Source organism: Astyanax mexicanus, chromosome 9, assembly GCF_023375975.1.
Source record: "Astyanax mexicanus isolate ESR-SI-001 chromosome 9, AstMex3_surface, whole genome shotgun sequence".
Taxonomy (NCBI): Eukaryota; Metazoa; Chordata; class Actinopteri; order Characiformes; family Acestrorhamphidae; genus Astyanax; species Astyanax mexicanus.
In genome coordinates, this window is record NC_064416.1 from 7,711,658 (window position 1) to 7,737,773 (window position 26,116).

The following is a 26,116-nucleotide window of genomic DNA, read 5'->3' on the forward strand; positions in this document are numbered from 1 at the left end:
ATACCAATCTGACAACATTATTGAATTAATAAACTGTGATGCTATATCAAGCTTCTAGTGCAGCCATTGGCATCTTTTGCTTGTTTCAAGCTTTGTTCCCCTAAGTTTTTACTTTAATCAGGTCTGATTGGTTAAACCTGTAGAGAATATTAAGGTCTTTGTCCTAAACATTATGGAGAGTACTACATTTTGCCACAACTGCTCATGTAGACTCCCTAGTAGCTGATGTGTTTGGCATTTTAACAATAAAACTCTTTATACAGACTGACCTGAGATGCTGAGCTGAAGAGAAGGTGGAGAGCTGGGCTGTGAAGATGACTTGTGTAGATACGCTGACTTTGCAGTATTAGACAATGGACGAAGGGAGTCATATAAGGACAATGAATCCTCTTCTATGGACTGTGAGGATCTGATGCACTGTGATTGTGTGTTTGTTGGTTCTGGACTAAAGAATGGAGAATCTGCTGAAGACTCCAGAACTTCTGGTCTTGCTGTAGACTTGAGGATTACTGGTCTTGGGCTAGAAGTTGGAGAATCTGCAACTGATTTGAGGTCTACTGGTCTTGGGCTTTGAGCTGGTAAATTTGCTGTAGACTTCAGGTTTGTGGGTCTTGGGCTAGAAGTTGAAGAGTCTGCAGCAGGTGTAAGGGCTACCGTTCTTGGACTAGGAGTTGGAGAATCTGCAGTAGATGTGAGGACTTCTGGTCTTGGGCTAAAAGTACCAGCTGTAGTCTCCAGGATTTCTGGTTTTGGTTTACAAGGTGGAGAGTCTGAGGAAAACTCAAGGGCTACTGGTGTTGGGCTAGGAGATGGATAATCTGCTTTAGACTTGAGGGTTACTGGTCTTGGACTATTACTTAGAGAATTGATGTTAGATTTGGGGATTACAGGTCTTGGGCTAGGAGATGGAGAATCGACCATAGACATGAGGACGTCTGGTCTTGGGCTAGAGGTTGGTGAATATGCTGTAGACTCCAGTACTTCTGGTCTTGGGCTAGAGGTTGGTGAATATGCTGTAGACTCCAGGACTGCTGGTCTTGGGCTAGAAGTTGGGGGATCTGTAGCAGACCTGAGGACTGATAGTGTTGGGCTCAGAGTTAGAGAGTCTTTAGCAGGTGTGAGAGCTGATGGTCTTGGGCTAGTAGATTTGTAGACTATTGGTCTTGGGCTAGGGGTTGGAGAATCTGCAGCAGACTGGAAAAATACTGGTCTTGGGTTAGAAGTAGGAGAATCTGTAGTAGACTCCAGGATTACTGATCTTGGGCTAGAGGTTGGAGAATCTGTAGTTGATTTGAAGACTACTAGTATTGGGCTAGAAGTTGAAGAGTCTGCAGCAGGTGTAAGGGCTACCGTTCTTGGACTAGGAGTTGGAGAATCTGCAGTAGATGTGAGGACTTCTGGTCTTGGGCTAAAAGTACCAGCTGTAGTCTCCAGGATTTCTGGTTTTGGTTTACAAGGTGGAGAGTCTGAGGAAAACTCAAGGGCTACTGGTGTTGGGCTAGGAGATGGATAATCTGCTTTAGACTTGAGGGTTACTGGTCTTGGACTATTACTTAGAGAATTGATGTTAGATTTGGGGATTACAGGACTTGGGCTAGGAGATGGAGAATCGACCATAGACATGAGGACGTCTGGTCTTGGGCTAGAGGTTGGTGAATATGCTGTAGACTCCAGTACTTCTGGTCTTGGGCTAGAGGTTGGTGAATATGCTGTAGACTCCAGGACTGCTGGTCTTGGGCTAGAAGTTGGGGGATCTGTAGCAGACCTGAGGACTGATAGTGTTGGGCTCAGAGTTAGAGAGTCTTTAGCAGGTGTGAGAGCTGATGGTCTTGGGCTAGTAGATTTGTAGACTATTGGTCTTGGGCTAGGGGTTGGAGAATCTGCAGCAGACTGGAAAAATACTGGTCTTGGGTTAGAAGTAGGAGAATCTGTAGTAGACTCCAGGATTACTGATCTTGGGCTAGAGGTTGGAGAATCTGTAGTTGATTTGAAGACTACTAGTCTTGGGCTGGGAGATGGAGAATTTGCAGTAGATCTGAGGACTTTTGGTCTTGGGCTAGAAAATGAAGAATCTTCTGTAGAAGTTAGAGCTACTGGTCTTGGGCTAGGAATAGGAGAAACTTCTGTAGAATTGAGGGTTACTAGTCTTGGGCTGGGAGTTGGAGAACTTGCAGTAGACTTGAGAACTTCTGGTTTTGGGCTGGGAGTTGGAGAATATGTTGAAGATTCCAAGACTACATGCCTTGGACTAGGTGTTGGAGAATCTTTAGTAGACCTGACAACCATTGCTCTTGGGCTAGAAGTTGAATAACCTCTAGTAGGCATGATGGATACTGGTCTAGGACTAGAAGTTAGATAATCTTCAGAAGATTTGAAGACTACTGGCCTCGGGGTAGACGTTGGAGATCCTTTAGCAGGCGTGAGGACTACTGTCCTTTGTCTAGGAGTTGGAGAATCTGAAGTAGACTTCTGGACTACTGGTCTCAAGGTTGGGGGTGGATAATCTGCAGTAAACATGGGAGATACTGGTCTAAGGGTAGGAGTTAGACAATCTACAGTTGATTTAAGAACTTCTGGTCCTGGACTAAAGGCTAGAGAACCTCCAGCAGGTTTTAAGACGTCTGGTGTTGGACTAGGAGTAGGTGAATATTCTGTAGAATTGGCCAAAAGCTGTGAAACAGATGGACTGGTCAGATTAGAGTTTGAAAGATGGCAGTCTGGAGAATCTTGGCTTAATTTGGGGCCAGAAGAGTGAAAAAGCACAGATGATGGACTATGGTTTGGGGGCAAATGAAATAAATCTCTGCTCAGAGCATCTGCACTACCTTGGCGTGAACTGTTCTTGGAGGACGCATCAGAAGAGGAAAAATCTGTTTCTGTAAATCTGAATTCTGGTTTTAGTAGAGCAGAACGTCTTGGCAACTGAGGTCTGGGTGAGTTGCCAGATCTTGGTGATTGCGTTTGTTGGTGTTCTTGTTCCACTGGCTGATTTGCACTTAATTTCAGTTGCAAGGTGGTGAAGTCAAATGAGGGATTCTTTGATTTGGGATCCTGAGGCTTCTGGTAATAATCAGTGAATGATTGGAATTGGTCAGATGATGATGATTGGAGAGGTTCTGGTGACTGGCAAGTTCTTTCAATAGGTAGTGCAAGTCTACTATATGAGGAAGTAATTGTCCTTGCTGGATAAGGAATCTTCTCTTCTTCCGGTCTGAAAGGGGTTAAGGAGTCCTTACTTTCTTGGTTCAACCTTTTGTTGGGAAAAAACAGGAAAATATTATATAGTTGAAAAGGTACAAGACGGCAATAAACAACAGACAATTTACTTTACTTTTCTTATGATACAGGGCTAGGAGGGTATATACTGTGGTTTAATATAGCACTGTCAAAATGTTGTGTGGCACATTTTTACAAATAACAGTATTGTAGGTCTTGATACATTGTGCTGGAGTACAAAAGGCTTTACAACATAACATTTACCCATTGCAAATGTTCTTTTCAACAGAAAAACGCATCTACCTTAAAGTAAGTTCGATTAATGCGCCTTTTTCTTTTTCCTCTACGTTTTTATATTTAAAGCCCTCTACAAAGTTTTGCAATTTTGTAATGCAAGTTTGTTTAATTTTGATGTGTAATAACACAAATGCAACTAAATTAGTGTTTTAAATGAAAAACAGGTTGCATTAAATAAATAAGTGTATTTACATTGGTCTTATCTCATTTTTGGTCTTATCCTATTTTTTATTGTTGTTTCTTGACCAAGTATATATATATCTTGAGATTTAGTCACCACCTTTAAATTCAATTTAATTCTTACAAAATTCATTCTAGGGGCCCTATTTTAGCAATCTATAGGCAAGGTGTCAATTACGCATTGCACAGCTGTATTTAGGGTGTGTCAGTGTGTCTTTGTTATCGTGACGCCAAAAAATATATGCCTTGTGTGGCTTGAAACACGCAAAAGACATGTACTAACTTTCTTAATTAATCTTGGAAGTGTTTTGGGCTTAATGTAAAATAAACCAATTAGCACGTCACTTGTCATTCCCTTTAAGAGCCGGGTGAGCTCTGACTTTGGCACGTTCATATCTTAAAAGCGCTGTGCTTTTGTGTGTCTTAAAAGAGGATACTGACCTGTGCGTTCACACTGTGAAGATACACCAGCAGCTCATTTAAGGGAACAGCAATGATATTTTATGCTTCAGCTGTCTAGTTGTGATTATTTTTTAACAAATTGCTCATTAATGATTTAAAACTTATAAAGGCTATTTAGAAAATAGTAAATACAAACAAAAAAAAGCTACAAAAGTTTTTAGCAGCTTAAGTAATGTGTAGAATCTGAATGGTCAGATAACACCAAATGCCAAAAAAATTGCAAAATGATACAAAAAAAATTAATCTGTATTGCCTTTTTTTAATTGCTTATTATTATTATTATTATTGTTATTATTATTGTGTCCCTGCTTGGCTTCAGAAGAGCCAAACTCCAGAGAGTCCTCAACTATAAGGTGTCAAAAGGCTGAATGGTGCATTGTGGCATATCGATCAATTAAACATTACTTAAAATGCATTTTATTGGCTTTATTTCAATGGCAATGTTATAAATGCACTAGAAGCATACAGAACTCAAATCTTCTCAAATCAAAAACAGAGCAATTTCCATTAAAACACCATTTATGCCTGGAGACAAGGCGTGCTGAGAAACTGCTTTTGTTCTCTTCCATCAAATCACTTTCCTATATGTAGAATGTCTTACTTTTTCTTATCGTGTCCCTGCTTGACACCAGAGGAGCCGAACTCCAGAGAGTCGCCAACTGTCTGGAAAAAATGAGAAGCACAAAAACAACTGAGAGGAAATGGCTGGAGGCAGGAGTTCAGAGAGGAGATTAAACGGGAGAGTTTATATGCGCGTTATGGGGTCAGCTACGCTACGAAACCACACAGATAGTGGATATCTGGACCTGTTGGAGCCTACAGGTGATTGGTATGAAGGCCTGCGAGAAAAGGCGGCGGCTGCAGCTCGGGTTTACCTCGTCTATCTCTGTGATACTCAGGCAGGATTTGGTGGTTTTATCCGGATGCTCTTCTCCTGCTGGGCTGGACACCGCAAACAGAGACACGCAGTATTTGTGCAGATCCACCTCCTCAGCTGCAGCACACAGATATGAGCCGGAGAGATGATTGGACAGACAGAAACCAGAGGAGAGGCATTTTAGTTAATAAAGTGTATGATAAAAAAACTATGAGTACATTTGACGGAATAATTTTAATATCGGACTGTCATGATACAGTCCTCTCCAAATGTCCAAGGCCAATCCTTTTATTTCTAACGTAAACTGAAAACTATTGTATTTGATATTAAAATATGAGAATATAAGACAAAAGATCAACACTTCAACTTTTATTTCTATATATGTACATCTGGATCTGATACACAGTTCAAAAGATTTAGCACCTTCTGTCTGAACCCACCTATTTCTCTTGTGAGCAAAAGTAATGGATCATGTAACTGTCAGGTGTGTTTTGTTGCCCAGGTGTGTCCTGATACATTAATTATTAAAACAATAATCAACGGTGAATGTCTGCACTTAGTTTTATATTTGAGTTTGAGTTTTATCTGTGCAGACTGTGGATTTGTAGAAAGAAGGAGGCTGAATTCCACTATATTGTTGCAGAACAGCAGCAGGAGCTCCTGAGATAAAGTTTGCATTTGACTCAACAGAGCTGAGCTACCATTACTGCAGTGTATAAGCTTGTTATGCTAATTGGCTAGCGTTAGCTAGCAAGCTGTAGATGGTTCTTAGATGGTGCTGTTCTACACATTTGAAAAATGCATACCAGTTTTAATTTCCTCTCTGATATATATGGGATGAACCTATATGCTGCTCAGCACTACTGTTAAGGAGGCTGAATTCCAATGTATTGTTGTGTGATGGGGATAAACATTTCGTAAATATGAGTGTTTAGTGATTGTGTCTCATAAAAAGTCAACATCTCCTTTATTCTATTGTTGTGGCTGATTGCAAAAGTTGGAGTCAAACTGTTGAAAGTGCATTCCACTGCCCACGCTGCCATCATCTTTACTTCACTGAAAAACATGGAATATCTGACGTACCACCTACTGTCTACCATCACAACGTAAATGTAGCATTAGAATCTGTTCTTCCTCCAGTCTACTGTCACTAATAAATGGACCTCAAGGACACGGCGTGACAGCAAACGGAGGACAATCATTTGGAGTCCACTCAAAGTTTTCCTTCCTCTGAATGGAGACGAATGAATTCATTCCTTTTAAAAATATTTGAACAGTTACGTAAAGTCAACACTTTCTCTACTGGACTATGCTGTTTCTAATTTACTCGGAGAAAAACACTCATACAGTGAGGAACAACAGCAGGAGCTCCTCAGATAAAGTGTGTTTGACTCAACAGAGCTGAGCTACCATTACTCCAGTGTATAAACTTGTTATGCTAACTGGCTAGCATTAGCTAGCGAGCTGTATCTGCTTCTTAGGCGGTGCTGTTCTACACATGTGAAAAATGCATACTGGTTTTAATTTCCCCTTCGGCTTCAATATATAGCGGAAAAACCTATATGCTGCTCAGCACTACTGTGAAAGAGGCTGAATTCCACTGTATTGTTGTGTGATTGCGAAAAACATTAGGTAACTATGAGAGTTTAGTAAATATCTGCTTTATTCTATTGTTGTGCCTGATTGCAAAAGTTGAAATAGTCAAACTTTTGAAAAAGCATTCCTCTGCCCACGCTGCCATCATCTTTACTTCACTAAAATAACATGGAATATCTGATGTACCACCTACTGTCTACCATCATAATGTAAATGTAGCATTAGAATCTGTTCTTCCTCCCGTCTACTGTCACTAATAAATGGACCTCAAGGACACGGCGTGACAGCAAACGGAGGACAATCATTTGGAGTCCACTCACAGGATTCCCTCATCTGAATGGAGACTAATGAATTCATTTATTTTAAAAGTATTTGAACAGTTACATAAAGTCAACACTTTCATATCCTCTACTGGACTATACTGTTTTTCTATTTTACTCGGAGAGAAACACTCATAGAGTGAAGAACAGCAGCAGGAGCTTCTCAGCTAAAGTTTGCGCTTGACTTAACAGAGCTGAGCTACCGTTACTCCAGAGTACAACATTGCTAATAAATGGACTTCAAGGACACGGTGTGACAGCAAACGGAGGACAATTATTTGAGGTCCTCTCAAAGTTGTCCTTACTCTGAATGGAGACTACGTAATGAATTAATTCCTTTTATAAAAATATTTGAACAGTTACGTAAAGTCAACACTTTCATATCCTCGACTGGACTATGCTGTTGTTTTTCTATTTTACTCGGAGAAAAACACTCATACAGTGAGGAACAGCAGCAGGAGATCCTCAGATAAAGTTTGCAATTGACTCAACAGAGCAGCGCTACCATTACTCCAGTGTATAAACTTGTTATGCTAACTGGCTAGCGTTAGCTAGCGAGCTGTATCTGCTTCTTAGGCGGTGCTGTTCTACACATGTGAAAAATGAATACTGGTTTTAATTTCTCCTCTGATATATACTGGCAGTACTGATTTAGTACCACCCACCACTACTGTGAAGGAGGCTGAATTCCACTATATTGTTGTTTGATGGGGATAATCATTATGTAGCTATGAGTGTATGAATGTTTAGTGATCGTGTCTCATAAAAAGTCAACATCTCTTTTATTCTATTTGTTGTGACTGATTGCAAAAGTTGGAGCCAAACTTTTGAAAGAGCCTTCCGCCGCCCACGCTGCCATCATCTTTTCTTTACTGAAAAACATGGAATATTTGTTGTACCACCTACTGTCTACCATCACAATGTAAATGTAGCATTAGAATCTGTTCTTCCTCCCGTCTACTGTCATTAATAATTGGACCTCAAGGACACAACATGTCAGCAAACTGAGTGAGAAATACAGTGAGGAACAGCAGCAGGAGCTCCTCAGATAAAGTTTGCATTTGACTCAACAGAGCTGAGCTACCATTACTCCAGTGTATAAACTTGTTATGCTAACTGGTTTTAATTTCTCCTTCGATATATACCGGATGAACCGATATAGTACCACCTAGCACTACTGTGAAGGAGGCTGAATTCCACTGTATTGTTGTGTGATGGGGATAAATATTATGTAACTATGAGATTTTAGTAAATATCTGCTTTATTCTGTTGTTGTGCCTGATTGCAAAAGTTGGAAGCAAACTTTTGAAAAAGCCTTCCGCTGCCCACGCTGCCATCATCTTTACTTCACTAAAAAACATGGAATATTTGATGTACCACCTACTGTCTACCATCACAACGTAAATGTAGCATTAGAATCTGTTCTTCCTCCAGTCTACTGTCACTAATAAATGGACCTCAAGGACACGGCGTGACAGCAAACGGAGGACAATTATTTGAGGTCCTCTCAAAGTTGTCCTTACTCTGAATGGAGACTACGTAATGAATTAATTCCTTTTATAAAAATATTTGAACAGTTACGTAAAGTCAACACTTTCATATCCTCTACTGGACTCGCGACAACGGTTATCAGGAAATAGCCCAAAGGAACAAACGGCCGAAAGCAATTAACTGCTGCAGTGAAGTCCTGTCCAAATGCCATGTGCAAAACACATGTATTATTCATGAGTGCGGACCACCTCGCAGAGAAAAGGCCTCCGTTTCCGAATTCTCCAGAGCCCACCGCGTTTAGATTCATCCTCCGAGACTTAATTCTGTCAGACCCTGAACAAAGCCAGGACAAGCTGTCGTCTGCAGGGAGAGGGGTCAGGAGCGTGACCTTAGACCTCCACGTCTGATTAAAAGTCACATTTAGGGCTGGAGTCGCAGCGGGGAGGATGTAAGAGGAAATAAAAGAGTTTTCCACTGGCCTGATTGAAAAAGAGCAAAAAGGATTCTGGGATTGTCTGAGAGAGGAGTGTAATCTGATTATTTTTTATCTATCGAATTCAAATCCATTGTCTATTTTTAATTTAGCTCCACTGACCATTTATCCAATCAATTAATCAATCAGTCAATCAATCAATCAACCTTTACAGTATTTTCACTCGGTTTTACTGTACATTGAGAGTCACCCTTATTATCAATGCATCTCAGCATTTCCAACTTAAAGGGAGTGAAAAATAAATGTAAATTAAAATTAAAATCAAGTATTCAGTCAGGTCGGCTAAAACAAGAACTTTATAAACAAAACAATCAAAATTAAATGGTTTCAAATCAGTGTTGGAGATGTAAAAATGGTCACTTCTTCATATGTTATGTTCATACCCATGTGTTATACTTATAAGACTAATGATGTATGTGTTGGTCATCCTCTAGTCCAGGAGTGTCCAAACTACGGTCCTTTTTTGGAGCGGCCCGCGAGGTATTTTAGAAATAGAATGAAAGTTGGCCCGCTGTTAAGCAGGTTTTTATAATGTGAGATTCAAAGTTTGAACGCTAGGTGTCAGAAACGGGCCAAAGAGTCTAAAAGCGGAGAGAGTGCGCATTTCTAGTGCAGAAAAACGGGCCAAAGATTCTAAAAGCGGAGAGGGTGCGCATTTCTAGCGCAGAAAAACGGGGCAATATTATAATAATATTAAGAGACATCATGAAATTAAACATCAATTATAAAAGTCTTAGTTTACACAACACTGTCAAAAATAAAGAGAGTAAGTCAAGTAAAATGGGGTATAAATGAAATAATCAGGAAAAAAGTATTATTTAAATTGGTATATTTCATTATTTGTTTTATTACAGAGTCTGTGGCCCGTGACTTCAAATATATTTCTCCTTCTGGCCCCCAACAAAAAAAGTTTGGACACCCCTGCTCTAGTCCTTTCACAATGATAATACTGAAATACACAGAGATACAGATACAGGAATACAGTCTGTAGTTATAGAACTACAAAGTATAGAAACAGTGTAGAACTACAAGTGTAGAAGTAGAGAGCAGTGGCTAACACTATCATAATTCCATGAATTCCGATCAATATAGACCTGTCACATTCCGCTAAGAGCTACAGGATGGTACTGTCAGTTTGCGTATTTTAGGGTCAACATGTAACGCATCAACACAGATTAGGCTGTACTTTATTGAGCATCATAAGAATCTACAACTAATGCCTTTAGATTGACCATCCATGCTTTTTCCATGTTCGGTGGAAGACGTATAGTGTAGCGAGCAGCTCAGTGTAGGGGTGTGTAGTTGGGGTTGGAGATAGAGGATGACCTCTCTGACAGATGAGCTCCTGAGCTCTCAGTGTTCACCTCCAAAACCCTGATCCAATCTCACTGCACAGCTGTCAGAACCCTCAGCCCAGCAGCCCTTCCACCATAATAACAGCCTGTGATTAGCCTTCACTGCAGCACTGTGATGGATGGATTGGCACTGGAGCTCCACTGACCTGAGTAGTGAAGGAGCGAAAAACTAACTTCTCTGGACTCTCTCTCTCTCTCTCTCTCTCTCTCTCTCTCTCTCGGTGTGTGTGTCTGTGTGTCCGTTTTTTTTTAGGCTGTCGAGTTAGCGACGGATGTTCATGTGGTTTCATTTATTGATTGGATCACTGTGTGGGGCTGCATGCAAAATGTATGAACGTGTGTGTGTATGTGTGTATCTGTTTGTTTGTAAATGTGTTTGTGTGTGTGTGTGTGTGTATGAGATGAAATAAAGCTAACCTGTTAGCTCGTGTCTCTCTTCAGCAGGCTGTGTGGGTGAGGGTGTGGGTGAGTCCGGTGGGGAGCTCAGGGCAGGATATGGATAATAAGATTCAATCGGAGTTCTGAAAGAAAACAACAGCAGAAACTCAAACTCAGAACATTTAGAGGCTTTAGCCCTCCAAAAAACGTCTCTAACAATGTGCATGTGTCATCCTTTTGTATTTTAAATAATTTATAACGGCCAATCAAATGTCAAAACCTGAACTATCTGTTGTATAATTAAGCAATAATACTGTACATTCAAGGTTTGTGTTATAATGTGTAATATTGGCACTGCTGCGCTGCGGTCGTAGGTACAATTGCAGACATGGACAACAAAACCAAAAAACAAATTACACTATAATCGAAATTGATCATATTAGGCCTAAAATGAATCTGACGAACAACATTTGAAAAAAAAATATGTGTCAAATCCTGAGAGCACCAATGTGTAAAGCTAAATTACTGAATTAACTCTCAGCTAACGTATTTGTTAGCTCAAAATACATTTTCTCAGTCGGTAAACGTAAACACAAAGATTTGCATGACTTTTTCAAAACTTTCTGGGTATTTTTATCTTTCCAAAACTTATCCAGGCCTGGAAATCGCTATTTTCAAATTCCATGACTTTTCCAGGTTTTTTATGACTGTACGGACCCTGTTTATAGCACAAACCTTGAGTGTATTATTACGATTATTCACTCTAAAAAACAGAGGTACGATATATAATACTCTTTATAATTGTACCCTCAAAGGTACAATATTGGTCTTTACAGGGTCAGATTTGTTCCCTCTGAAGTACAAAGTAATTTCTAACAGCAATAAGTACAAATTTGTACCATTTAACCTGCAGCCAAAAGGGTACATTCAGTATTCTGTATCACTGTACTAATAAAAAATATATGTATTATTTGCACATTTTTTATTTGAAAGCCAGACAATTTTGGATCATCAAGTTCTTGACACATATTTAGTTTATGATAATCTTTATAATCTTTATAATCTTTACTGGCACAAAAACCATGGGCACAAAAAAAGACTGAAAGGTACTTTTTTGTACCTCAATATAAGGTACAGCCCCAGCAACGAGCTTTGTACTCTTTTCAGTACAAAACTGTAGTTTGTGTGTTCCAAAGTTTGAGTTAAAGAGGATGAGAAAATACAATCTGTTTGGTCATAAACACTCGTAGCTGCACTGTAAGGGCTGCATCGTTGCTGGGTTAGGATGGTGGCCTCTACTTTTTGCCATTTCAGTCAAAATGATGAAAATCTAAGCTAAAGCTCACCCAAATAAATGGTTTTCAGGAAAGAAATCTGTGTAGATTAAAGTCCAGTGCTTGAGAAAATTAAAGTTTTGTTTTATTCGGCACCCCCCAGCGGCAAGACCTGCGGAATTACAAGGGTCCCCTATTTTTAATTCAGCTTAAAATACCCTGTATTAACTGGTAAATATATACATTTAAGTTTTTTTTTTTATTATTTTAATAATAACAACTCTTAACCTGATATTGTGGCTGATAATTTTTGTAATAATGCGTTTTAATTTTCAAAGCGCTGGGCTTATTTATTTATTTGTGGAACCGCGTCTTTGCCTGCGCCACCTATTGGAGACATGGTGTCTCTGCACACGGTGTACCTATGGGATCCAGCAGTCTATACACCCAGTGGTGTATAATGACATCGCATTTGGTTTGTGTTTGGTTTGTAAGCGCTGCATCAGTTTTCTGTATGTGGTGGAATAATACATGTGCATTACCGGCTGATAATGTCACTCATAAAACGCCTCTCAGCCAATCGTATTGCAGGGTCGGAACTAACTGTGGTATAATGGCTAGTATAGCTCATAACAAAAACTAAAAATCAAACAGTGTGTTGTCTCTTAAAACATCAAAGAGCAGGATGAAGAAGCTGCAGGGAGCTGCAGTAGCTGAGAGTGTTTCAGAACCCGGCCTGCCCTCCTTCTCCTCCCCCCCAGACCCTCAGGCGGCTCCTCTAAATCCTCTCCTTACCCTTTAAACAACAATTTAACACACAAGTGTATTACAGGCACAAACCGGAGGGGAACGACTCGCTCGCTCCTTCTTTTCTCTCTTTCGTTAGCCTCTTTCTCTCCTTTTTAGCCTCTTCCCTACAGCTAATTCCTGCTCGCGCACACACAAACACACAAGCACACACACACACACCAACACTGGGTACCCTGCGTCCTCTCTGCACAATATAATGTTGAATTAAAGGCAATTTAATGGCTTTACAATTGAGACCCTTAGAATAGCCGACCCAAAAACCATGGCAACAATATAACACTTATGCAACGATGACACGGCTCAAAACGCTTAGCGGGATTTCTGAGAGAGGAGAAGCAGTTCAGTGCTGCTGCCTCTTGTTATTGGCCGCTACCGAAAAAAAAAAAAAACTGCGACAAACCGTGTTAAATGTGTTACTGCAGCCTTTACATACAGTTAAATGTGATTACATAACTTATTACATAGTTACAACACCTTACACTAGCTACTATTAACAAATATATATGTTTGGTACACGATTAAGAGTTTAGAATATGTATTTCATGTACATATGTCTACACCTGTTTGAGAAATAAATTCTTTGTACAAATTGAAACTGATTAAGGGGTTATATTCCATGTCACACCTTAGCCTGTGTCTGTGTCTTATGTTTTTTCCCTCTTTCGGTTCCATGTGCTTCTGTTCTCTGTTTATTCCTGTCTTGTGTTCCCAGCCATGTGCTCTTTGAGCTCTCTTGTTTTGTCATTTTTTTGTCTCCACCCTAGCCCCGCCTGTCCCATTTTTAACCCAGCCCCCTCGTTACTTCCCCAAGTTTCTCTTGTCTGTGCCTGTGTATAAATACCCCGTGTGTTCCTTTGTTCTCTGTTGTGCTTTTGTGTTTGATCTTTATATGAGATTCAGCCTCTGTATTTTGACACTCTCCTAGTAGTTTCATTTTCCTTTGTTTGACCCTTAATCCTGTAGTTTTGTGTAAGTTTAGTTTCTGATTTTCTGTACTTTCTTTTCTATGTTTCTTTGTTTGCTTATGTTACTTGTTTGTTTATTAGTTTTATTGTTAATCCTTTGTTTTATAGTCTTTGTTTCTGTAGCCTTTGTTTTACTGCCCTATTGTTTGTTCTTTGTTTATTTTTTGAAGATATGAAAAATAGACTCACAATTCTGTATCACCTTTCTAATAAACAATATATACATTTTAATTGAACATTTTTTATTTAAAAGCCAGACAATTGTGGATCATCTAGTTATTGACGCATATTTAGTTGATTATAATGTTTATAATCTTTACTGGCACAAAAACAGGGTACAAAAAAGGACTTTCACTAAAAGGTAATTTTACACCAGCGACAAGCTTTGTACTTTTTTAAATACAAAGCTGTACTTATTTTTCTTAGTGTGTAGTAAATGGTGGTCTGTAGTAAATGGTGGTCTATGAGTGGAGGGTGGTCTATGAGTGGAGCACAGACTTCAGAAGTCTCCTTCTTCAATCTAATGATAATCTAAGAAATAAGATAAACTTTAATAAGAAGAGCCAAAGCAACTTTGTCCACTGAAATTGCAAACATTATAAGTGTTTTGTGCAAAGTTAGACCTTTGTTGTGCAGAACCTTGGGCCTACTAAGCCTTGAGAAGGCTGAGCACCAAACCAAGCCACGTAAAGCTTCTAACCACACTGAGGAATATGTCACAATGACTCAAGTGCATGAATTACTGGACCAGCAGGATTTCTATCAAATCTTTGCTTGAAAAACAGGACAAAACTTCAAACCTTCAAAGATTGTGTACAGGCCTGGAGCCAGCCCTTACAGATGGTGTTTATTATCATTTAGAGCTTTTATTTGCAGAAAATGAGAAATGGCTGAAATAACAAAAAAAAGATGCAGAGCTTTCAAACCTCAAATAATAGAAAGAAAACAAGTTCATATTCATAAAGTTTTAAGAGTTCGGAAATCAATATTTGGTGGAATAACCCTGTTTTTAATCGCAAATTTCATGCATCCTTGCATGTTCTCCTCCACCAGTCTTACACACTGCTCTTGTATAAGTTTATGCCACCACTGGTGCAAACATTCCAGCAGTTCAGCTTGGTTTGATGCCTTGTGATCATCCATCTTCCTCTTGATTATATTCCAGAGGAAACTTATCATTTTTAATTGGTCTCTTATTTTTTTCCAGAACTGTATGTTGGTATTTTACAGTATGTAATAGAGTATGGTGTTTGTTAGGGAAAATTATGTATAGTAGAGAATGGCAGTGTTTAATAGATAATGATGCTGTTATTTAGAGAATAATGGTGTTTATATAGAAGCATTTTATGATTCACACTCATTGTCAAAAAAAATAGATTATGATGCTTTTTAAAAGGAAGATAAAAGTTACCAAGAACATTAAATTATAAAATATTTAGACTGATACGAGAACTCTTGTTCATATTTATTGGACTGTACATACAGAAGTAATGTGCAACACATGTGTAACGCTGCAACATGCCAGACATCTCAGCATAGAGTTATGGAGGTTCCTAATGGTGTAGGAAATTCAATTGCACCCCACACCATGACACCTGACCTTCTGGACATGTGACTGGACATGAGTCTGAATGTCTGCCTTCAAGTCTCCAAGACAGCCAATGAATCCATATGTGGAGGCTCTGTGGGCAACACCAAGGCTGATATACAGTACATCCTGTAGTAAAATTACACTGCTCCACCACCCTACATAAAAAAAAAACTGATCCTAATGAACCAGGGCTTTAGAATGGTTTTATTTAATGAACTACGCTGGGTCAGTATATTCTGGGCTTTAAGGTCAGATGAGCTGTACATCAAGACCAGGTCAATAGAACATTTCTCCAAGGCACAAACGGTGACCCAAAAACAGCTCTGAGCGGAGTGGAACTGACTGGTTCTCCTGTGAATATGACATTGGCAAGCCTACCTCACACCAGCAAGGGCCATCGCTGGCTAATTTAATCACGTTCTATTTAGCATTCTGGGGCCCGTTCCACCGCCTGAGTCAGAATAGCGAACGTTCCTGCATAAAGAAGCCACCAGTGACCTGGCAGGTAAATTGAGCTATTAGTGAATTCAATGGAGAGAAGAGAAAAAATAATGTCCTCCATCGAGGAAAGCCTTCAAAGCACAGAGTAGGTGTGTGCTTTTTTAATATTCGGTTCTGCTTAAACTGATAACATGGCAGAATATGTGAGCATTACTACGGCTCTGTGTTTTAAATATCGTATGCTGATCAGCACAGCCCAATGTGCAATTTATACCAGATTAGACTCGTGAAGAAAAGCTGAAACTTTAAGAGATTAAGGATTCCTTCCTATTTTTATCCCGGCTGCTTCTTTTCCAGCCTGCTGGCTTTAAATAAAGAGTCGTTAAGCCCCTAATTGATCTTACATAGAACTTAATTGGGGCCCAGGAAGCTAAGTGAGCCTATTTAGCATCCTATTGTGTGAGAAGCTGGATCTATAGGCTGGGATGAGCACCACTCACCTGCGGTGCTTCTTCAGCAGCAGCTTCTCCATGTAGCTCAGACCGTGTTCCCTGAACTCGATACGAATGGGCTGCTGAATGCTTTCCTCAGCCTGAGTACCCATTACCTCCATCGTTACTGAGAGAGAGAGAGAGAGAGAGAGAGAGAGAGAGAGAGAGAGAGAGAGATGATGTGCAAAGTCTTAGGTTTACAGGTAGACCTCAAAAATTTTGAATAACATTGAAAAGTTAACTCATATATTATGAGTTTATAGATGTATTGCACACAGAGTGATCTATTTTAAGCGATTATTTATTTATTTATTTTTATTGTTGATGATTATGATGGCTTACAGCCAATAAAAACCCAGCATCCAATGCTGACTGTTGGACAGCTTCTCTGAACCTTTTGATGGAATTATGGTAGAAGTGTAGAAGATGGGATATCCAGTGTCTTCACAATGTAAAGTTTTAAGCAATTTATTGAGGCTGGTTTTGGCAGAATTGGCAGTTAGTTACTGAGTTACTGATTGCTCCTATTGCAGCTGTTAATATTTTTCTTAATTAATAAATCTGTTGCCTTATCTCAACTTTTTTCAGATGAGTTAATAAAGCTCATGTTTTTCATGAAATTGTAAAATATGTGTTCTATGTTATATATTGTGAATAAGGTATGGGTCTATGAGATTTGCATTTATTAACAGTGTTCTAATGTATTTTTTTAGAATTGGGGTTGCATTAATATATTTTTTTGTGTATTCAGATGTATATGTTTAGTTAAATTATTATTTATTATTATTATTATTATTATTTTTTTTTACTTAAGTAGGACCCCAGGAAGAATAGCATGGGTATCTGCCCCAGCTAATGGGGATTCAGTAAATAAATAAAATAAATATCATGATGTCCATACTTTAAATATTGTCCCTGTCCAAATAAAAAACATCTATCTCAAAAGGAGCAACTTTACAGCAGAGATAAAACCTTAACTTTTAATGGAAGTCAATGTAAAAAGACTTTATTTCAGGTAATTGTGGATCATTTCTATTGGCCCATTCTTTAAGATTTTTTTTTTTTGATACAGTGTAAGAGATAGTTTGTGTGTTCAAATTAGGCAGTAAACTAACAAGACAGCGGCAATATGTTCTAATATACTGTTCTATCCTTCTGTCCTGCAGATTATTGATAAATATGATCACACCAGTAAAACTGAATTAAACTGAATTGGGAAAACAAAGGAGATTGTTAGAGGAAGAGAGATAGAGAGGAAGAGATAGAGAGAATGATAAAATGCTAATAGACAGAGATAGAGAGAGTTGGAGTGAGGGGGTGAGCAGGACAGTATAGGAGAAGGCTGAGTTAATAAAGTGTGGAGAAGTCTGCAGGACCGGTCAGGAGACAAAAATATCAAATTAATTAGGCTCTATATGTTTTGACATTTTTCATAATGCTGCCGGAGCCTCAGGCCAGCAGTAAACTCTGCACAGGAGAGAACTGCAGTCTGTCTGAAACACAGAGAGATAAACTCAAACTTAACTTCTGTCTCTTATAAACTCTTAGAACACTCATACCTAACACAATAATACATACATACACATGTACATAATCATACATAGCTAATACACACCTACTGCAAACCCCTACCATGTGCTTCCACTCACTGTGGCCACTACTTTATTAGAAACACCTACCTACCAACCTTGAGCTTCCACTCACTGGCCAAAGTGTTTATTAGAAACACTTACCTTGTACATCTTTTAATTGCCCACTTTATTGGAAACCCCTACCTTGCACATCTACCCACTGGCCACTTTATTAGAAACACCTACCATGTACATCTTTTAATTGTCCACTAAATACTGGCCACTTCATTAGAAACACTGGCCTTGTCCTTCCACTCACTGGCAACTTTGTTGGAAAACCCTACCATCTACATCTACCCACTGCCCACTTTATTAGAAACACCTACCTTGTACATCTACATACTGGCCACTTTATTGGAAACACCTATCCTGTCCATCTTTTAATTGGCAACTTTGTTGGAAAACCCTACCATCTACATCTACCCACTGCCCACTTTATTAGAAACACCTACCTTGTACATCTACATACTGGCCACTTTATTAAAAAACACTGGTCTTGTGCTTCCACTCACTGGCCACTTTATTAGAAACACCTTGTGTTTAGATTAACTGTGTTAAACTGCTTCCCTTTAGCTGTAACAGTCTCGCAGTCTGCACTCAGACACTCTCAGCTGCAGTGTAATTACACCACTAATCATCATAACTCCATCACTTACACATGCTCAGAGCGTTCCTCCTGAAAGCAGCCCCTGCACTCAAGCGTGTTTATCAGCTTTATAATGAGTGGTTAGCTCCAAACACACCTGGACCAATCACAGACCTGAGAGCACCTGAGCAGAAACGATCAAATTCAGATGTGTGGATAATTTACACACTCATAAAAGTGCTCTATATATTGGTGAGAAATTATTCTTCTGACATCAAAGTTATATGGAATTCTGTATCCTCTTTTCTACAGTAACAGCCTCTTCTTCTATCAGAGTTGGAACATTGCTGTGAGGAGTTGCTTGTGTGCATCAGTGAGGTCTGGTACTATTTCTGTTTGGATGATACACTGTTACAGAAACAACTGTGATAAATGAATCTGCTGTCATTTTAAGACTATTTTTGCCACTGATATAATGATAAAACTATAGCATAAAAATGTTTTAGCACCATTTTACAGAGCAATGCACTTTGACTTATTGGGCATATTGTCAGGCCAGCCACCATGGACTCTAATTCAGTGACACAGAACTACATTTCCCAGGATTCCCCTGTGCTCTCTCCTCCTAAAACTCTCAGTCACATGCCACTGCATTACACAAACAGCGTCTCCTACAGAGAGAGGCTTGGTACATTTTTAAACTTGATACAGTAAATCCAAAAGGCATAAATGAAGTTGTTTTCTTTAATTTATTTTTTTGTTTTGGATGTGCATGTGGATTTTTAAGATGCTGCTTTTTTCTAATATTTTTTTTTCTAATAATTTAGTTGAATTGATTTTGAGTAGAATATATTTTCATAAGATTTTGACAAGTATTTTTCCATGAGATTGTGATCATTATTATTGTTTTTTGCAGTTTTTTGGTTTTTCAATAATTAATATAATTGTTTTTGTTATTTTCTTTTCTTTCTCCATTTTTGCACAACATTGATGTTTGTATATTGATTATATATATTTTTGAAAAATACTATTATACTGTGGACTCCGTGTGCCGAAACGTTCGTGTTTTATCTTTGAGTATAATATATTGAATATTATACGAGTGCTGTCCGATCCTCTTCAATTTTTGATTACCTACTGCGGATTCAGCACGTGAGAAGTATTTGGGAGTGCAGCCTGTTTTTTTTACTTTATTACACAAACTCTCTATCGTACTAATCAGTGTTAATTGCTCTCACCTGTCCTTGTGTGTATAAAAGTCCCTGTTTCCTGTTCTCTGTGCCCGGTATTGAATATAGTTTCGAAGCTCTTCTACCTCGCATCCTCTTTATCTTCTCTTCCTTTTGTGTATGTCCTCTGCCTGTTTCTTTACTGACTACTGATTTAGCTTAACCCCTCTGTTTATGATTGTGTTCTGGTTACGACCCTTGCCTGTTTTTGGACCTTGCTGTCTGCCTTGCCCATGGTTAGTGAAATTGATTTTCTAGGTATGACCTTCTGCTTCAACCAATCTGGTATGTTATTTATTTATGTTGCCTTCCTGTTGTTTGCTACACCTGTGCTAGGTTTAAGAGAGAACAAAACAGAAAAACAGGTCGGCAACAAAAGAATATAAAATACAAAAGAAACGCTGAGTAGAAGAGCTATGAAAATAGGTTCAATACTCAGCAACGGGGAACAGAATCAGAGGGGTATTTATACAAGGGGAAACAGGAAATGGCAATTGGAACAGTCATGTGATTATGTGATAAGTGCAGGTGCATACTGGGAAATGTAGTCTTTTTTTAGCAAGAGCTAGAGTTCAGGACAGGCAGACAGTCAATGACAGGGCTGACTCATATTTAAAACATTGTTATGAACTATATATTTAAAAAATCCTGAATGAATAAAATAAATTCAATTAAATGCATCAGAAATAACTATTGGTCTTCATTTACTTTTGTGGCCCTGATGAGTGCCAGTTTCATCATAATGTTTTTGATGGTCTTTATGACTGCACATGATGAAACTTACAAACTTCTTGAATTATTTCGGACTGACTGACCTTTCTTTTTTCCTAAAGTTTTTTTTTTCTTTATTTAGTTGAGTAGTTCTTGCTTCTCATAATATGGATTAGAACATTACTCAAATAGAGCTATTCACTGTATACCAACTCTACCTCTATTCAAGTAATTAACTCTTGACGAGTTCAGCACAGCTGTTAACTGAAAGCCTGAATTCCAGGTGACTCTACCTTATAAAACTGACTGATAAAATCCAGCCAAGATGTTGAAAACTGTCATCTAAACAAGATGTGGTTCTTTAAAGAATGTAAAATAGATAATTTCTTACATTTTATTCATAGTTTGAATGACTTTAGTATTAATCTACAATGCAGGACTTTTTAAATAATGAAAAAACACTGAATATAAGATGTTCTTGCTAAGAAAAACATAGTAGGCAGTACTGAGGTCAGGAGAATGACCTCAGTACAGAACAGTACAGAAAAGGTCATGTCCATATATTGTTATTGTGATAAATCAATAACGTAACAATTGTGATTAGATCTGCCACTCTAATTCACCCTAAAGATTTTAAAAGGAGCTCCACCACTCCAAAGAAGTCCACAACCCAATGCTGGTTGACTTTATACCCCTGTAGCCTATATTATGCATGCACCAAGCATGATGCACCAATGGGTGCACCGACCTTACAGTAGCTCACTTCTCTCTTTACTGTCTGAATACTTTTGGACAGGTAGTGTAACACTACACTACAGTAGTAGTGAACACGACATCAACACAATTAAAATGTGTGAAAGTGAAGGCTTGACTTTTATTCATCACCTATTAGGGGTGTTACAGTGTGTAGGGAGCACCAGGTGTTATGGTATATCAAGGTGTGTGAACATATGTTATGCCTCCACTTGCCAGAACACACACACACACACAAACACACACACAGGCACTGTACACACACTGCCCTGTATGTGAGTGGGAGGTATGAATAAATGCGACATGGCTCCTAATCACAGGACCTGTCACACAGGGTGTGTTTGCTGACACTACCCCATGTGTACATTGAATGCAATCGCGCTTTGTGTGCATGTGTGTGTGTGTGTGTGTTCTGGCAGGTCTCTTGCATGTGTAGACAGTTTTTTGATAGCATGTCACTTTATTTCTCCCTGTAAACACATGTTTCAGTCATTTACTGCCTGAATGGGCACGTACATTTGAGTAGAGTGTAACTGAAGAGTGAGGGGGGGATACACGCCAAAAGTCATGGGAGTTTATCATGAAGTATAACCTCAGGTAATAGCTTGGGAACGCCTATGCTTATATACAGCTCTGAGTAAAATTAAGAGACCACTTCAGTTTCTGAATCAGTTTCTCTAATTTTGCTATTTATAAGTTGGTTTGAGTAAAATGAACATTTCAAAAAGAAATACTGTCATTTAGAGCATTTACTTGCAGAAAATAAGAAATGGCTGAAATAACAAAAAAGATGCAGAGCTATCAGACCTCAAATAATACAAAAAAAAGTGTTCGGAAATTAATATTTTGTGAAATAACCCAGTTTTTAATCACAGATTTCATGCATCTTGGCATTTTCTCCTCCTCCACCAGTCTTACACACTGCTTTTGGATAACTTTATGCCTTTACTCCTGGTGCAAAAATTCAAGCAGTTTGGTTTAGCTTGGTTTGATGGCTTGTGATCATCCATCTTCCTCTTGATTGTATTCCAGAGGTTTTCCATTTGGTAAATTAAAAGAAACTCATCATTTTTAAGTGGTCTATTTTTTTTCCAGAGCTGTACGCATGTTGTGAGGTGCTATCTCATAGCAAGGTTGGAGCAAGGCCTAGTAGTGGGTGTAGACTAGAGTAATATTCTATTGGCAATATTTACTTAATATTACATTTATATTGTTCTTTTTTGCCACTCAAGGCACTTAAGGGCCCTTACATTACATTCCACACACACAACACAGGCTGGTGAGAAGTGGCAGCCAATCACACACAGCGTACTCTCAACCGGAAACAACCGTCCACCTGGAGGACTGCACTAGGCACTGAGGAGTTGACCCAGCACAGCATGCCAATCCTTACAGTCACACACACATTCACACACCAGGGCAATTTTTAGGGTATCCATTTTTTCTGGGCAATTAAGAACACCCAATTGTCCTCAGAGGAAACCCACGCAGACACATAGGCACTTAAACCCAGGACCCCACCACTGGGAGGTGAACATATTAACCACTAAGCCACCATGCAAATCATATATATGTCAGCAATAGGTCCACCTTAAAATAGCTGATGTCTCACATCCTGACAAGGCTTATTAACTGAAGTGTGTTACCTGGTACCCTGCGTTCTTCTGCCTGCTTTCCCTGCCTCCACTCATTCAACGCCTGCTGGAAGGATCGAGACGACTCTACTTCATCAAAACAGCCATTCAGCAGAGAGCCTTCATCTTCTTCATCATCCTCCATTTCATCACCCTCGTTCACAAACAATACCTTAACACAAACACACAGAGACACACACATGCACACATTAAACCTTCAATATCCTCATGAAAATAAAATAGTCAGGTGAGCTCTGACTTTGGCGCGTTCGTATCTTAACAGTGCGGTGCTTTTGTGAGTCTCAGCAGAGGATACTGACCTGAGTGTTCACGCTGTGAAGATACACCATCAGTTAATCTAAAGGAACAGTAATGTTATTTTATTCTTTATTCTGTTCATTGTTCAGTTAAAAGTTGGGTTTTCGCTCTGCAGTGCATCCGTGTGTGCGTGTGTGTGTGTGTGTGTAATGAGTGGGGGCGAGCGCTGGGAGCACCTATAGAAATGGACTCTGATTGTTGACTGTTGTCAGGGTTTTAATCAGTCAGTGGTGCTCCTGTGTTTTCTACTGACAAAATAGAAACACGCCAGAAATTTATTTGAACACACCTCACTTCTAGACCACTACACCCATCAGTGTAGATTTATTCCTAAATTCTGAGGCTATTTTAAAAGTGCAGGCACAGGGATTGAAAATAGACTGTTAATGAGGTGTAAGATAGTAAAGAGCATTGAAATGTGCCTTACGCAGAGTGTACGATAGGGTCCCATATGTTTAAGATAACATACTTGATTAAATCATAACTATTACTAATTGCGAAAACAAAATAGTAATAATAATAAAATGTTTGTTGTATAAAGTCGTATACTTCCACGCATCAACACCTCAGAAACTATGTTGAAAATGATAGCCTATCATTGAAAATCCCAACAAAAAAACACGTGTGTACTAGAAAAAATCTAAAAAATAAAAAACAGAGCACCCTCTAGTGGATTTTTTTAACTTAACATACCTCTGCCAATTGGTAGAGATGACAAAATCAGGTTCTCTATATATATATGTATATATATATATATATATATATGTGTATATATATATACACACATATATATATATATATATATATATATATATATATATATATATATATATATATATATATATATATATGTGTCTGTGTGTGACTCACCTGTGCTTTCTGTGTTTGTGTATCACATGCAGGTTCTCCTGCTGGGTGTGTCCTCCACACAGCTGGACTAATCACTTTGCTGGTAGTGGATTGGCTGGGCGTCTCTCTTTCCTCTCCAATCTGCTTCTGGAAACGACTCAGAACATCCAGGCTGCTGACCGTCGTCTGCAGCTCTGCCTGATAATATAATAATAAGAATAACAGAATAATAAAAATAATGTTGTTATGTTTAATGATCAGCTGCCAGAGCCCTGAGAGAGCTCAGTTGGTCTCTGTGTTGGGCTGCATCTGTGAGCTGATGTATCAGAACCGAGTCGCTGCGCTTTCCTCCGAGTGCGCTGTGATGCTACTCAGCAATGCTGCATCAGCAGCAGTTTGAAAAGAGGCGGAGTCTGACTTCACATGTGTCGGAGGAGGCATGTGCTAGTCTTCACCCTCCTGGTGTTGAGGCACCAATAGTGATAGGGGGATATACAGCTGATGAGCAGCTGAATTTCTTCTTAACATCCTAATACATCTGCCAGTGTTTAATAAATCCAGTCAATTACATTCTTTAAGTTTTAAGTATTAAATAATCTGACTATTTTAAGATCTGATAACTTATGCAGCTCTACACAACATCTAATGAAAAACTTTTATCCCATACATTCATTTCCAGTGAAACTTTTCTGCCCTAGAGTTGTTCCAACCTCTCTGCACACTTAATATGTACAGCTATTATATCTATACATTTTCTGTCACAACAGAAGAAACGTGTTATTCTGACCTCTGTGAACTTAATAGAGATTTATGTTCTACCACAGGCTTTCACAGGGGGTGTACACAGTTCCCTTAAGACCAATTACGGTTCCTACCCCTCGCATAATTAATCTTATGGGAAATGGGTGCATACTTTGTGTGATATAACGTATCTCCATTAGGTTCACGGAAGTCAAGGTAGTCTGAGTCATAATGAGCGCATTTTCTGGGCTTAAAAACACATCCTGGATTAAATGTAATAATATAATAACCAGTGACCTTCTGTTCACAGCACTGCTTTATAAACACCCTGCTATTACTGGGCACTGGGTCAACTAATAAAAGCCTGTTGCAGTGAACAGAGTTCATTCTATAGCTTCTTGATTGCTGACAGGTTCACACATCAGTTTAAAGGAGGTATACAATAGAATGCATGTATTGTTCTTGGTTTTTCTGTAAAACACAAGCTTTAGGTAGTGTGTGTACGCAATGATACACTCACTATAGTTCACTATAGTACTGAAACTAAGTTATAAAAAAAGTCCATTTAGTCCATATCCTGTCCATAGTCCTATACCAGGTGAGCAAAAAAATCAATGTCAGATACACTGCCTGGCCAAAAAAAGTATCCATCTTGATTTAAGTAAGTAAATGATGTGAGGTTGGTTGCTGCTGCAGTTGGTCTGCAGGTCTAGGTTCAGATATTCATTTTCAGCTAAAAGTCAACATCTGTCTGACATTAAGGGCCCTATTTTAGCGATCTATAGCTCACTGCTTAATTGTTGTTGTGCTAAAAATACACCTTTGTGCAGCTCTAAACATGCAAAGGAATGTACTTATTCTCTTCATTAATCTTGGGTGTGTTTTGTGCGTAACGTGAAATAAACCAATCAGTGTGTCAGTTGTCATCCCTTTAAGAGGCAGGTGAGCTCTGACTTTGGCGCGTTCGTATCTTAACAGCACCGTTCTTTTGTGTGTCTCAGCAGAGGATACTGACCTGTGCGTTCACACTGTGAAGATACACCAGCAGCTCATTTAAGTGAACAGCAATGTTATTTTATTCTTTATTCTGTTTATTGTCGGGTTTGCACTCTGCGGGGGTGTACGCATGTTGGATGCACCTATAGAAATGGATTCTGGAAATTGGCTGTTGTCAGGGTTTTAAGCAGTCAGTGGAGCTCCTGTGTTTTTTTGCTGCCAAGATGGAAAAATGCCAAAAATTTACCTGAACACACGTCACTTCCAGACCACCGCACCCATCAGTGTAGATTTATTCCTAAACTCTGACGCTATTTTAACAGCGCAGGCACAAGGCGTGAAAATAGACTGTCCACAAGGTGTAAGATAGCAATGAGCATCACAACGTGCCTTGTGCAGGGTGTACGATAGAGCCCCTTGTCTTATTTAGT

The 26,116-nt window shown here is 39.0% G+C and overlaps 1 protein-coding gene across 1 annotated transcript in view; it reads right to left on the reverse strand.

Moving 5' to 3' along the window:
* Window positions 1-26,116, reverse strand: part of zbbx (zinc finger, B-box domain containing) — an 84,476-nt gene that overhangs the window by 26,642 nt on the left and 31,718 nt on the right. The window contains exons 8-14 of the mRNA XM_049483311.1: window positions 23,970-24,146; window positions 22,794-22,953; window positions 16,247-16,364; window positions 10,705-10,808; window positions 5,031-5,149; window positions 4,757-4,818; window positions 270-3,250 (exon numbers count right to left, since the gene is read on the reverse strand). Coding sequence (XP_049339268.1) covers window positions 270-3,250; window positions 4,757-4,818; window positions 5,031-5,149; window positions 10,705-10,808; window positions 16,247-16,364; window positions 22,794-22,953; window positions 23,970-24,146 — 3,721 coding nt within the window. The remainder of the gene's footprint in view (window positions 1-269; window positions 3,251-4,756; window positions 4,819-5,030; window positions 5,150-10,704; window positions 10,809-16,246; window positions 16,365-22,793; window positions 22,954-23,969; window positions 24,147-26,116) is intronic.